Genomic DNA, 13,334 nt, shown 5'->3' on the forward strand with positions numbered 1-13,334 from the left:
TTGAGAAGAGAGAGAGCATGAGCAGGGGAGGAAAGAGAGGGAGACACAATCTGAAACAGGCTCCAGGCTCTGAGCTGTCGGCACGGAGCCCGACGCGGGGCTCGAACTCACGGACCGCGAGAGCGTGACCCGAGCCGAAGTCGGACACTTAACCAACTGAGCCACCCAGGCGCCCCCTCGTTGTGGTTGTTTAAACCAACCACGGCCAAGGAATTCTTCAGGGAGCCAGTACCAGTCAGGTCCTAACAGGCAGTGAGACATGAGAGTAGGAGAAGGGGACCATCGTCAAATGAAAAGCAGAACAATGTCACGCAGAATGTAAGCGGCCAGAAATGTTAAAAGCACAGACAGGTAAGAATCCACGTTTTCTCGGAAGACTAGGAAGAGAGGGCTGGGAGCCAGGAAGAGACCATGTGGCAGGCAGGTTGAAGTGAGTCCGAGGGAGCTGAAGCCAGCCACCTGGAGCCCAGCTGAGAGAACTCAGCGCCACCCCTCGCCACCAGCGGGTTCCTTCCCCCATTGGCTTGGCTTTCCAGCCGCGCACTTTGCAAGTCCCGGAGACAGTTGGTGGGAATTGTTCCCTGAAGCCACGTGTTTCAGAGTGCGGTCAGCCTGTGGCTAACCTGTCTCAGAAACATCTGGGGTTCTTGCTTTTGCAAAAAAAAAAACGATCCTGGCCTCGCCTCCAGAGTCTGAGGGGTGGGGCCGGATTCTGCGTTTTACACAAATGCCTCGAGTGACTCACGTGCACATCAAGTTCGAGAATCAGCTGGAGGATGAACTGAGGAGCCAGGCATACGGTCCCAAGTGGAGAATAAATGAACTGTGATGAGTGGCCCCTCTTCCTCTGCCCCAGCGGGGACTCTAGCAAGTACCATTTAAGAGAAATTGTAGACAGTAGCCTCCTGGCTTGTCCCCAGTGGCACCCCACGATGACAAGGAGGAGGTGGAGACCACCAAGTGAGTGCAGCCGGGACCACCGGTGCCTCTTACAGAGACTGCGATGTGCCATTCTGTCCTTCCGCGGTCCCAGGCGCGAGGGTTCTTCTTTGAGTTTGTGATAGCCACGGTACCCTGTGCTTCCCATATGGGGGTCAGCAAAAGAGCATTCTGCTCAGAATTCTATCTGTTTCTCTCCTTTCAACCTTGCCCTCCCTCCCCTGGACAGTAGAGGCAGCTTCACGCTTAGGTCAAGGGCAGAGAAGGGCTTGTTTGATGGGCTCATGGCTCGTTTCCACAGCTCACGGGCGGTCTGTCTGGGTCATTGATGACACCGAAATTTCTTGGGGAAAACTGTCTCCGTTAGACCCATCGTGACTATCTTCTTTCACCCGAAGTGGCTTTTCTTCTCCGGTTTCATTACCTCTCTTAACTGGGAAGGAGCCATTGACCCAAAGTTGACCTTGGGTCACCATCCTGCTGCTCAGAACCCAGAGCCATAAAGGGGAACGTAAAAGCCCTCGGCACACATGGGTCCTTGTAGAAGTTCATGTCTCTGATGCCTGCTTTTCCGTGTACGTTGCTCTCCATCATCTCATTTTCTCTCCTGATTTGCCCGGTGAAGTATTTCGGGCAGGCATCGTTCGTGTTTTGTAGGTGGGAATTTTGAAGGCTAGGCACCGGAGGGGGGGGTGGGCGGGGCGGGAACCAGGTCACATGACTTGGTGGTGGCAGGGCCACCATAGAACCCCATTACTGATCGGCTTGTCACCACGGTGACCCTGCCTGAGGCACTCCCCTCGAGATGGCTCCTGTTTCTAGCGTCCTGCTTCATTCCAGCATTCTCGGAGGGAGGCTGGCAAAGGGTCCCCTGCAGACGTTCACAGGAAGGCCAAGCCCAACGTCCCCCTGTCGTTGGAAGAGAGTTCTCTCAAGCGGAGCCTTCTCTGCCTTTGGTCCAAACCCAGATATCGACGAGTGTGCCACCAGCAACGAGACACTGTGCGCCCACATCTGCGTCAACACCGTGGGCAGCTACCGCTGTGAATGCCGGGAGGGTTACATCCGGGAGGACGACGGGAGGACGTGCACCAAGGGAGACAAATACCCCAACGACACTGGTGAGTAGTCCAAATGAAGCCACCCCAGGAGGTGGGCAGGCCCCCCGGGAGACCACTAGCATTCCTCCGGGAGCGGCGGGCAGGAAGGGGCATTTACGCGACTGGCAGGCGGCATCTGGGTGAGAGAGGAGGAGGACATCAGGCCGAGCCGCAACGGAGCAAAGCCTGCCAGCAGGGAGGGTTGCGAGCCGGGGTGTATTTGAGGAAGCTCCCCACCAACTGGAGGCGCTGTGCTCCCGCCCCCGTCGGTAGAACTTAGCTATGTGCTGGCACCCACCTCAGATGGGCAGCGAAGGGGCCAGAAACCCTGTGTTCTCTCAGAGAAAGGGTGGAAGATCGACAGGAAACCTTCCCATGCCCGGGAACCACGCACATCAATGCCGCCTGAAGTGCAGTCCGTGCCCCGTACCTGCCCAGATGTATTTGTTACCTGGTTCGTCATTGGATAAAAAGAGAAGTGAGAGCGTTGAGACGTTTTTGTACCCATTCGCTAGACGTTGTGTCTGAATCCAAAGATCTAGGCTGGCAGGTGGTCTAATTTTCCTAGTAATTGTAGTTTTCTAGAAAAAAAAATTTCGAGTTTTGATCGTGTTTTGCAAATACAGTCCATGACGCAGCGCTGCGGTGTGAGAAGCGGGCCTTCACGGTTTGAGAGGCTCATGTACGTTACGTCAACCCCGTCCCACTGACCTGTCACTCGGGGATCTGATCAGCCCGGATGTTGGGTTGCTCCTTTAAGTTTGGAGGAAAGGAGCCCCTGTGCTCCTGTATCCAACACTCCTAGGCCGGGAAGCCTCTCCCGTAGTCCTGTGCTCAGGGCCCAGCTCTCCCCGGGCCCCCTCGGAAAGGGAGGTGACAGGACCCTGTCTGTCTGTCCGGAGAGGCTGGCTGGGCCATGGGCATCTCGGAGCAGGGAGGGGCTCCTGGGCAAAACCCATGTACCGGGACATGCTGGGGGGTGAAAAGGCCAAACAGTCTGGGCGCTTGGGAGGTCGTGATTCTTGGGTTTGGCCTGAAATTCACAAACGGGTAGAGGACTGTCGCCATCCACTGAGGGCAGCAAACAGCTGGGGAGCAGCTGCCTCACATGGAAAAACTACAAAGGGAAATTCTGAGAACAACCGGCTTGAGTCGTGAGGAGGCCACCATATACTAGAAGATGCAAAGTCTCTTTGGGGCCAGCCCAGGATTGGGCAATGTGGAATAATTTGGGCTTGGTGACACTTTGGAAAGCCTAAGGCATGTGGGGCCGGGGTGCCCAGAGGTGCTTAAAAGCAGAGGTAAGCAGCCTTTTTGGCCTAAGGGTTGATTGAGGAAAAGTGTTGCTGGGGCTTTTTTTGTTTGTTTGTTTAATCCAAAATTAAAATCACTTCCTTTTTGTCCCACGGTGAAGACGGTGGGGGAGGGGCACAGTGTGTCACTTATCTGTTTGATTATCTCCTTTACTGGAAGGAAGGAATCCTTTGGAAAATGAGATGCGGCCTTTCAGCCGCTGACATGCCAGTTCTCGGGCCACCTTGAAAGTTGGCAACAAGAAAGCTGCTTTCTAATTTCTCTTTTTGGAATTAGGCTTCCAGCTATGCTCTGAGCCAGGAAGCCGGGGCCTGTGAGCCAGGAACCTGGCAACTCCATTGCCTCCTTGCCTTAATTTATATCCGGGTGGAATCTGTTTACTTGGGCATGACGGGCAGCACTGAGCAACGCAGTCTAGAGCTTTCCCATCAGAAATTGCAACGGTAGACGTTTACTGCTGCGTGCCAGGGTGGGATTCGATTGGGGGGGGGGGGGTGGATCTCCAAAGAACAGGACCTGGCCTCACCCGTGAGGGTTCCCGCCCAGAGACCCGGCCTTAATTAACAGGGAATTAACCAGAGAAGCTGGACGGAACATCCAGAGGCAGGGTGGGACTTTATGCTGACATGAACTTCTTCTCTGGTCTCCGGCTCCCTCCCTGTGCAGCACCCTAGGGAGAGCTCTTGCCAGAGTGCAGGGACCAGGTGGGCCTGGTGGGAGACGCTCACCTCCTCCCACCTCGTGTAGACCCAGACCGGCCCAGCAAGAGCACGGCGGAGGTCACCATTGTGTCTTTGCAGTTGGCAGTCTACGGAGCTTACGTTTTGTCTTCAGACCGTAGGTAGTCCTCTCTGTCTTCTTCCCCGAGGTGCGAATTGTACCACTTGAACATTTTTTGCGTGGCACTTCCCAAGAAGTGTTAGTGTGAGAGATCAAGTTCAAGAGATCAAGAATTCTAAAGCGGTGAGCAGTTTGGCTTCTACGGCTGAGAATTCAGGGAGAAACTGAAGTGGTCGCAATTGTAAGGGATGGACACGTGCTACGTTTCGTGCACCGTCTCTAAGATTCCTTTGATTTAAAGGCGGACCTCTTCTGACCATCTGCTGCCACGGTTCCCCACGTTGTATTCTCTTTCTTTAGAAATGTCTGCGTTCGGATGTTTGGAGAAGAACACGTTACTACACCCACTTAAGGGTTCATGGTGCTGGTGCACGAAACGCTCGGAGATTGCCTTTTTCAGAAATGTCAATTTTGATGAAGCCTGAATGTCCCCCAAATTATTTGTTTATTTTGAGAGAAAGAGCACCAGCAGGGGAGGGGCAGAGAGAAGGGGGTGGGGGTGGGGGGGTAGAGAGAGAATCCCAAGCAGTCTCTGCACTGTCAGCCCAGAGTCTGATGTGGGGCTCAGACTCACGAACCGTGAGCGCGTGACCTGAGCCGAAATCAGGAGTGGATGCTTAACCCTACTGAGCCACCCAGGTGCCCCTCCCCAAGTTATTTTCTTAAGATAATCCCTATGAACATCTCACAGATGATAGGGTCCTGGAGATTACCATTTGGAAAATTAACATCAAAGGCCTAAGCTCGGGGGTTGAGCTTGGTAGGTCATCTGGTTGACTTTTAGGCAAGGACGTCTTCATCGCTAGATGAAGCGGCCAAAGTCCGGAGGGAAGCCTCTTGCTGCAGACTACAGAGCATCTGATGAGCCAGGATGGGACTCCTCTGTCCTAGCCTACAGAGAGAATGTTTGTTCCTGTTTACGGTGACTTTAAATGGGAGCTGACTTTCCGTGCAATTAGTGAGAACCGGCTGGAGGGTATACCATTGAGCTTTAGCGGGTCATAAAACTCGTTGCACAGATAAGCCTAGGCTGCAAATTCTCTCTCCTCTCTCTTCCTCCTCCAAATATAACAGCTACCAATACTTTAAAAGCAAACACACACACACAAAAAAAAATACCAAAGCTTCAACATCACTGTCTGTTGAATCACAGTCCCCTGCCGTGGGCTGCCGCATTAGAAAAGAATTTCTCGGGGTTTAATTTTCAGTCACCGGTGTCTGTTGGATTCACCACACATGCAACACGGAACTAGCGTTTGGTTTTCGTATTTTACTAAGAAAAACATTCCAACGGTAGTAACCAAGAACGTCAGGAAGGTAGGGACGGAGAGGAAGAACTCTCATAATGAAAACTATGAGAGAGGACAGGCGTGTCGTGTGCCCTGACTGTTAGGGTCCTAACCCGAGTGATGGGCCATGGAGAAGGTGGGGCCCATGGTGCTGGCAGCGAAAACAAGTGCCCCAGTTGCATCTCTTTGACCACCGTGATGCCGTGGAAAGTTCCTTGGCTTGGAAGCCGGGGGAGCTGGCCCAGAGCTGCTTCAGCATCAACCGCGGAGTGTCGCGGGGCAGGCCCCGGGCCTCGGCCTCCTGCTGTGTAGGAAGACCGGGACTGGGTGAGCCCCGAAGCCCCTCTTGCCCTCCTTCACCTTTTCCATAACTTGCTGCGATGCAGCATAAGTAATCTGAGCCCGACCGGCCCCGTGAGCCCTTCAGTCCTCACCGCTTTGCCCTCCATCTGTGCGAGTGCCAAAGCTCAGCGGCGTGGCCAGCTTCGACACCTCAACCGAGAACTTTCCTTACGGTATCTAAAAGATGAATAACGAACATCCGGATATTTGGCCCAGCGACGGGGAAAGTTAGCCGGATGAGCCCTGCGTCTGGGACAGCACAGCCAGTCTAAGCAGCTTCATCTGCTGTGGACTAATTAACAAAACGAATATTTCATCATGGTTAAGTTTTTTTCATGAAGAGATAATGATCATTGGGTATAAACACATGTGATCTAAAATCTCCTTTCCCCATCCCCCCCCCCCCTTTTTTTTTCTTCCTTCGCCTCGTCCCATGTCTGCGATGTTATAGCCGGAGGAATTTAAAAGTCAAACACAGCCTCAGCTCACTCTTAGAAAAGCGTGTGGAGAGCAGAAGGGGGCGGCCTCGAAACTGCCCCTGCCGGTTGAAGGGTGGCCGTGTACACACAGGCACGGTGACACAAGCCGTCTGGCTACCACACAAGAGTGGCGGGCCGGTTCAGACACTCCAGGGAGTCTGTGTAGCACCGATGGGGAGACAAATTTAAGGACACAGTGGCTCCGTGGTAATTAGCTTACTGCTCTATTTTTCCACTTGTGTTTACTTTCTGATAGACTGACTGCGGGACCCCCGGCGTCCCTTATTACAGTTCAGAGTGTCAGGGACGGCCAGGTGTTTCATGTAACTTTCAAGCTCCACTAATCCATAGATCAGTGGTTCCACCCGGGGAGCTTTAAACATTGCGGACCCTGTTCCCTTGCTGCAACCCCCAGATGGGTGGGGTGCAACACAGTGGTATTTTTTTTTAACCCCTCCCCCTCCCCCAGGTGGTTATCACGTGCCGGCAGGGTGGAGACCGGCTGCCCAGGGCCCAAATCTGCACAATCAGCTTTTCAAAACAAACCTCCGTTGGCTTGTGACATTGCCCACATGAGACATATTGGGAACATTCTCTAGTTTCCCTTGGGTTTCTTGAGATATTCTTCTTTCTAATGCTTACGATGTGTATCGCCGACAGTAGTAAAAATTAGAGCTACATGCCCCCATGTGGCTAATCAATAATAATGCACCTTTAAAGTCTGAACTGGTTGGAGCAAAATGTTAAGTAACCCCTCCCTTGACAGGAGCTGCTCACAGTTGGGGATGTTCGGTGACCACAGCGTGAATTGAGAGGTCTGAAAACATGCAGAATCAGAGATGTCTACTCAGGCTTCTAAATGAATCGTTAACGCACGCACAGGATGATTTTAGCTCCACATTTGACAAATTGTGGGACAGATGAGCCTCAATTCAGAACAGACTGCATGCTCCAGGCCTACACACGCAATTAATTTATCTTCAGACCATCTGAGAGCTCCTTCCAAAGGGTGATGTAAGGAACTGTTACTTTGTAAGGAACTTCGTACCGATAATAACATTTATGGAGCACTTGCCCTGTACTGGGCCCTTTTCTAGGAACTTACAGGTGTCACTTCATTGATGCCAAAGCAACCGAGGTGATCGAGGCTTTTGTCATTTTATTATTTGAGGAATGTGCCCGGAAGCTGTGGCCACCAACCCACAGGGTACTAAGTGGCAGCATCGGGATCCAAATTTTGATCATCTGCCTCCACCAGAGCCTGGGTTCCTTGCTACTGTGTCAGTCCCTGTCTGTAGAAGATTGACAAATCCTTTGGACAGAGTCCATCTTGAGGTCTGTGTTCTGATAATTACACAAAGGGACAGAGAACAGACCAGGCGTTTTCCAGGTGAAAGTCCCTCGGCAGAGCTTATCCCCGGGAGTGGTGATGGTTGAACAGGCAGGTGCTTCAGGGTCCCTCGGAGGACTCTGATGGAGCTATGCACTAGGACCTGTTCCCAGGATTTCAGATTTCTGAGAGCAGGTTACATGCTGCTGCTGGCCCAGCAGTCACACGACGACCACTGTCCTGGGCTCCGCCTGGCAGAGAGCTCTCGGGTGTTCTAAACGCAACTCCCAACACCAGGCTCACCGCATCCCCCCGATGCCACATTCGGAACCTGCAAGTCCCCAGCCTGTGTACACAGGGAGACCTGAAGCAAGTTACGTTTCCTTATCTGGAAAGGAAAGATCGAACCAAAGATACATGGCTTCTAACACTCTGTGATCTAAATAGAGTCTAGAACCTGGTAGGGAGGCTTACTCTTCTTGTGAAAATACCAAGTCACCTTCATCACACCGGCACTTGGAAAATTCAGCGGAGCATATGGAAGCAGGAATGGAAAGACGGGCTCCTAACTCTTGTTCGCGGCGGCCTGGCTCTCCAGCAGGGCTGGTTCCTTACAAAGGCGGATCACAAATTGTTAACTGGGCATCCTCGATTGCTTTGCACCCTCACGGCGTCACGCGGCCTGGCGAGTAGCAGATGCTCCGGAAGTGGATAAGAGGGAGAGAGGGAGGGATGGGTAAATGGATGGATGAACAGACAGGTGGATGGGAGAGAGAAATGGATGGGAAGCAGGGACGAGACTGTATGAATTGGCCAGTAGAAGGGCTGGAATGGATGGATGCTAGGTAGGCAGAGAGGATGTCCTCCAGCCGTCCTTCCGTACTAACGGACCGAATAAACCTGCAGCCGGGGTCATCTCTTTATGCCGGGGTCCACCATTCTCGGCCATCAGCACGCCCAGAGTTGGTCAGGCTTCAGGCCTTCACCACCAAGTGCTCTCTTGCGTGGAAATGCCCTCGTGTCGCTCTTTTATGCTGAAGACTGATCGAAGTAACTGGCTCTCCTCACATGAGTTCAAGTTCTGTAAGCAAGTAGGACTGTAAATGGGTACATTAAACGTGGCTAAAGAGCCCAGAGGAAATTGCCTGGTTTGCAGAAAAGGCGTCGGGCTCCGATTCGGGATACCTCAATTCCAATAGCCTACGTCAGCGGACTTGCGAGATGGCTTCCAGAAAGTCACCGGATGTCGGTTTTCCCTCGTCCTGTTTGCGTTAATTTCTGTCCTTCAAGGATCCTGGGACTACCAGGCGAAAGGAAGCAAAGGGCTGGAGGGGTCCGAAGACTGAGCCAGGCACCGTCTCCTGTTTCTTACAGCCTCTGTGCCAGCTCGTGCACAGACCTCCCCTCGCTCATCACCGTAGTATCCTTCCAATGCTGTGGTTCAGGAAACTGGGGCTCACCGAGGCCGGATAACTTGCCCAGGATTCCTCAGCTAGTCCTCGACAGAGCTGGGCTGTGGAGCCAGGACAGTAGCGCCGTGGAGGCCTTGCTCTTAACCGTTCCATTTTGCCACCTCCAAGCAAAGACCTCCGTCCTCCTCCTAACTCGCTCATTATTACACAGCTCTAACGTGGGTCCACATCATTCCCCAAGCGTACGAACTGGCCGTGCGGGTGGGGAAGTCACTGATAGGACGGTTAGCATGGGACGTGGGAATTGACGAGGTGGCCCGTTACATCACATACACGTAGGTGGATTTAAAAAGAGACTGCCAGGGGCACCTGGGTGGCTGAGTCGGTTGAGTGGCTGACTTCGGCTCAGGCCATGATCTTGAGGGTGATGAATTCGAGCCCCACATCGGGCTCCCTGCTGTCCGTGCCAAGCCTGCTTCGGATCACCTGTCCCCCTCCCTTTGCCCCTCCCCCCCCCCAGGCACACTCTCTCAAAAATAAACATTTAAAAAATGACATTAAAAAAGACTGCCACCTTCCTGTGGATTCACGTGCATCTCCCAGTCTTTCAAAACCTAAGCTAGAGGTTGACCCTGCTGCTTTTGGTAACTTAGAGACTGAGCACTGCTTCGCTGGCTTGAGAAGTGTGTCCCAAGCAGGGGCGCTCCAAGCCTCAGGCTTCTGTGAGAGGCAGGGACCGGGGGGTGACGGGTGAGCTCTGAGCTGTCCCCTGCTATGCTGCCTGTGCTAGTTGCCATGTTGCCCCCCCCCAAGGCCCACCCCACCTCCCAAAGAGCAGAAACGCCCACCACCACGTAGATCACCGAGCAGGGGACTGACCCCGTTGGAGAAAGCAGCTAGGCTTGGTGAGCAAGGTTCGTGTGAGCGTGGGGCTCTCCTGATGCCCAGGGTGGCCATCTGTTTCCCAGGTTTGCCATAGACAGCCACCAACTAGGTGGCTTAAAGGGCAGAGATGTATGATGTCTGTTCTGCAGGCTACAAGTCTGAGATCAAGGTGTAGGCGGGGCTGTTTCCCTGCCCCGTGCCCCTCTCCTTGCTTCTGGGGTTTGCCCGCGGTCTTTGGCATTCCTCGGCTCCTGCTGAACCTACCCTGATCTCTGCCTTCACCTTCACGTGGTGCTGCCCCTGGGTGTGCCTCCATGTCCTGTTGTCCTTTTTGTAAGAATACCAGCGTCTGTCTGTCTGCCCCCCCCCCTCTCAAAAATAAACTTAAAAAAATAATTTAAAAAAATACCAGTCTCATTGATTCCAGGCCCGGCCTGTGACCATATGATGTCATCCTAACTAATTACGTCAGCAATGACCCTGTTTCTGAATAAGGTCACATTCTGAGGCACTGGGGATCAGGGCTTCAACATACGAAGTTTGGCAGGAAAACAGTTCAGCCTATGGCACGCTATTTCACAAATATTTTTTGAGCAGCCACTGTGTGAGCTATGGGCAATTCCAGTCCTCAGGTGGCTTACACTCCGGTGCTGGGAACCACTCTGCAGAGAAGTCCAGAACATGCTGCCTGACCTCAGGACTGTGGTATCTCTGTAGAGAGGGAGGACAGGCTTCATGGAACATCTGAACTGGGTCTTGATAGCTGATGGGTCTCCGTGAATGGAGGCAGCAAAGAGGGCTTCCCAGAAGAGGGGAATAATAAAAGTACACGAGCCTAGAAGGACGAGAAGGGACTTAGAGGGACCCCAGCTGCGTTCTAGATCGCCATGGTGGTTCTCTGCACACCCAGCCCAACCCCAAAGGCTTTCTGAGCTCGGCACGTTTGCCTGTCCCTGGGTGTCAAAGTGCCCTACCCGACCCCATATTCACACACCCTCTCGTCCCACAGACACCTTTCACACACAGCTTGGTGGTCTGCACCCGCTCATCTCAGCGAGAGGACCTCTGGTAGCCAGTCTCCCCCCACCACCACGCAGGCTTGTGCAGCCCATTTCAATGCCCGTAAGCTGAGAGTTGGGTGCATTTGGGGGTGAATGTTTGACCACGTCACTGTTCAAGTCACCCATTCTTTCTTTCCCAAATACAATTTCACAAAGAGCTCTTGGAGCTTCTATTGCTCTACGAGACAGCACTGGGACCCTTCCGGTGGACAGCCAGACTGCCTTCCCCGGTGCCTGTCCCATTTTACCCCAGGCACGTGTGTCCAGAGCACCTGGCACGTTTTCCATCCTGGCCTCACATCTCCCTGGGGTGGGTGCTCAGCCCTGATCTGTGACTGACATGCACACACACACACACACACACACACACGCACGCACGCACCTGGCCTGTGCTCGGTTCAAACAGCTGGACTGTCAGGGTTTTTAGAGACCAGTTTTGTGAGCCCTGCACGAGAGTCCCATTGCCGGAGCTTGGAGGATAACTTACAGCAGGTGAAATGTTGGCCCTTGGATGGGTGGGAATGTGACTCATGTCACATTGGCAGATCCCGCCTCCTGAAAGGCACTGATAAAAGGGCCGTGGTTCCCGCGTTCACGCGTGAAAGAGGAAGATACTGGGCTGCCTGAATGAGAACGGCTGAACCCAGAGGTTTTTCTTTTTGGGGGGGGGGGCGGGGCGGAGGGGTGTCTCTGTCTCTCCCCTGACCCGAATGTGCGGTCAGTGACCTGAGCACTGTAAGATCGCCAGCCTCTCTCCCTCGCACGCCCCCGCTGCCAGCCGATCCCCCCGGGACTGCCCTTTGCGATGCTGTCTCTCTGGGTCTGGGTGTCCTCCAGCCTCCCAAGCTGACCTGAGCCCGCCTCCTCCCACAGGGCACGACGAGAAGTCTGAGAACGCAGTGGAGGCCAAAACCTGCTGTGCTACGTGCACGGAGTTTCTCCAGATGAAGCAGACAGTGCTGCAGCTGAAGCAGAAGGTACGTGCCTGTTACGATAGAAGCAGCCGCATAAAAAGAGGACTCCGGGCAGGTAAAGACGAAGAATGTTTAGAAGCAGTAAGCGAATACGGTGTCGCCCCCGACTGCCTCGAGCATTCACTGGGGCTGGTGCCAGCTGGCTTTGGAGTCAGACTTAGCTTTGCCCGCCCACCCTCCGGGCTGACAGCTAGAGGGCGACAGGACGGCCGAGGCAAGGAAGGGACTGATGAGGTGACTGGTACAGCAGGCCGCGAGGAAGGGGCACGTGGCGAAGACGTAGGCAGGAAGAGCTAGGATTGTTGCAACTTCGGGTCAGACGGACCTCGTCCAGACACGTGGTCCTGGGACGGACTCACCCAGCTTTACTCCGTCTAACGTGTCGACTACGTTTTACGATAGAGAGCGTCCTGTCTAGAAACTTCCACAAGCTGACGGTGAATTTCTGTAGCAGCTTTATTTTTTCACATTTAAAAGCCACGGCCCGTGCTTTGTCTGGGCTGCGTCACCTTGGAAAATAGCTGTTTGGGTACGTCGTGTCAACAAGAATGAGGATTGACTCATTTTACAAAAGGCTGCCACACATGCCTCAGAGAATATCAGGTTTCTAGTAACGTTGTAACGTTATGCTGTGAGTAATGGCCCCGTGATGGATCTAGTGACCTGATTTCTTGAACAACTGTCCTGGACCCAGATCAATGCTATTTATTACATCTAAGGTCGGTCGATTTCTCCAACTTGTCAGCGGCTCAGAAATCGCTCTAATGCTGCTGAAACAAACGAGGATCTGTTTATATATCCTGTAATCACGATCCCATGTGGCCTCTGACCCAATAGGGAGAACCAGCAGAACACTTTGTAAGCGTAGCATCGTAAACACAGAGATAGAAGTGCATCCCACACACATCCTCAGGTTAACCCTGGATTGATGTTAATATTTACCGAGCAAATCCAAAAAAGGGCTCACGGAAGAAACTTTGTGTTGCACAGAGGACTGGGCTTGCGGGGAGGAGTTGCTCAGCATCTCAAGACCTAAAGCTACACTCTGCTTCCTCTCCCGGGTAGTTAAAAAATCCGAAAACCATAGGGAAATTTGTTTTCCAGCCTGGACGATCTTGAGAACAGGGCGACTAAATCTCCCAAGTTGTTCAGAAACGCAGTTGGCTAAATCAGTATCCGGCTTTCCCTCAGGCTCTGTGGCTTTCATGAAATGTACGTTCTGTGAAAGAAATATCTGAAGAGTTGAAAATTTTGTGTCACAATACCCACCACCTTTAAAGACCTTGTTGTAGAGCTCGTACAAATCCAAGAGCAAGTACTTCCTAGTGCTTCGGTAACTCACGTGGTACCTCTCACACACTTAATACGC

At 53.0% G+C, this 13,334-nt stretch overlaps 1 protein-coding gene across 2 annotated transcripts in view; it reads left to right on the forward strand.

Moving 5' to 3' along the window:
- CCBE1 (collagen and calcium binding EGF domains 1) overlaps positions 1-13,334 on the forward strand; it is a 232,388-nt gene that overhangs the window by 200,320 nt on the left and 18,734 nt on the right. For both annotated transcript variants that reach the window (XM_058691925.1, XM_058691924.1), the window contains exons 5-6: positions 1,908-2,060; positions 11,865-11,968. In XM_058691925.1, coding sequence (XP_058547908.1) covers positions 1,908-2,060; positions 11,865-11,968 — 257 coding nt within the window. The remainder of the gene's footprint in view (positions 1-1,907; positions 2,061-11,864; positions 11,969-13,334) is intronic.

This window comes from Neofelis nebulosa, chromosome 11 (assembly GCF_028018385.1).
Source record: "Neofelis nebulosa isolate mNeoNeb1 chromosome 11, mNeoNeb1.pri, whole genome shotgun sequence".
NCBI classification, from domain to species: Eukaryota; Metazoa; Chordata; class Mammalia; order Carnivora; family Felidae; genus Neofelis; species Neofelis nebulosa.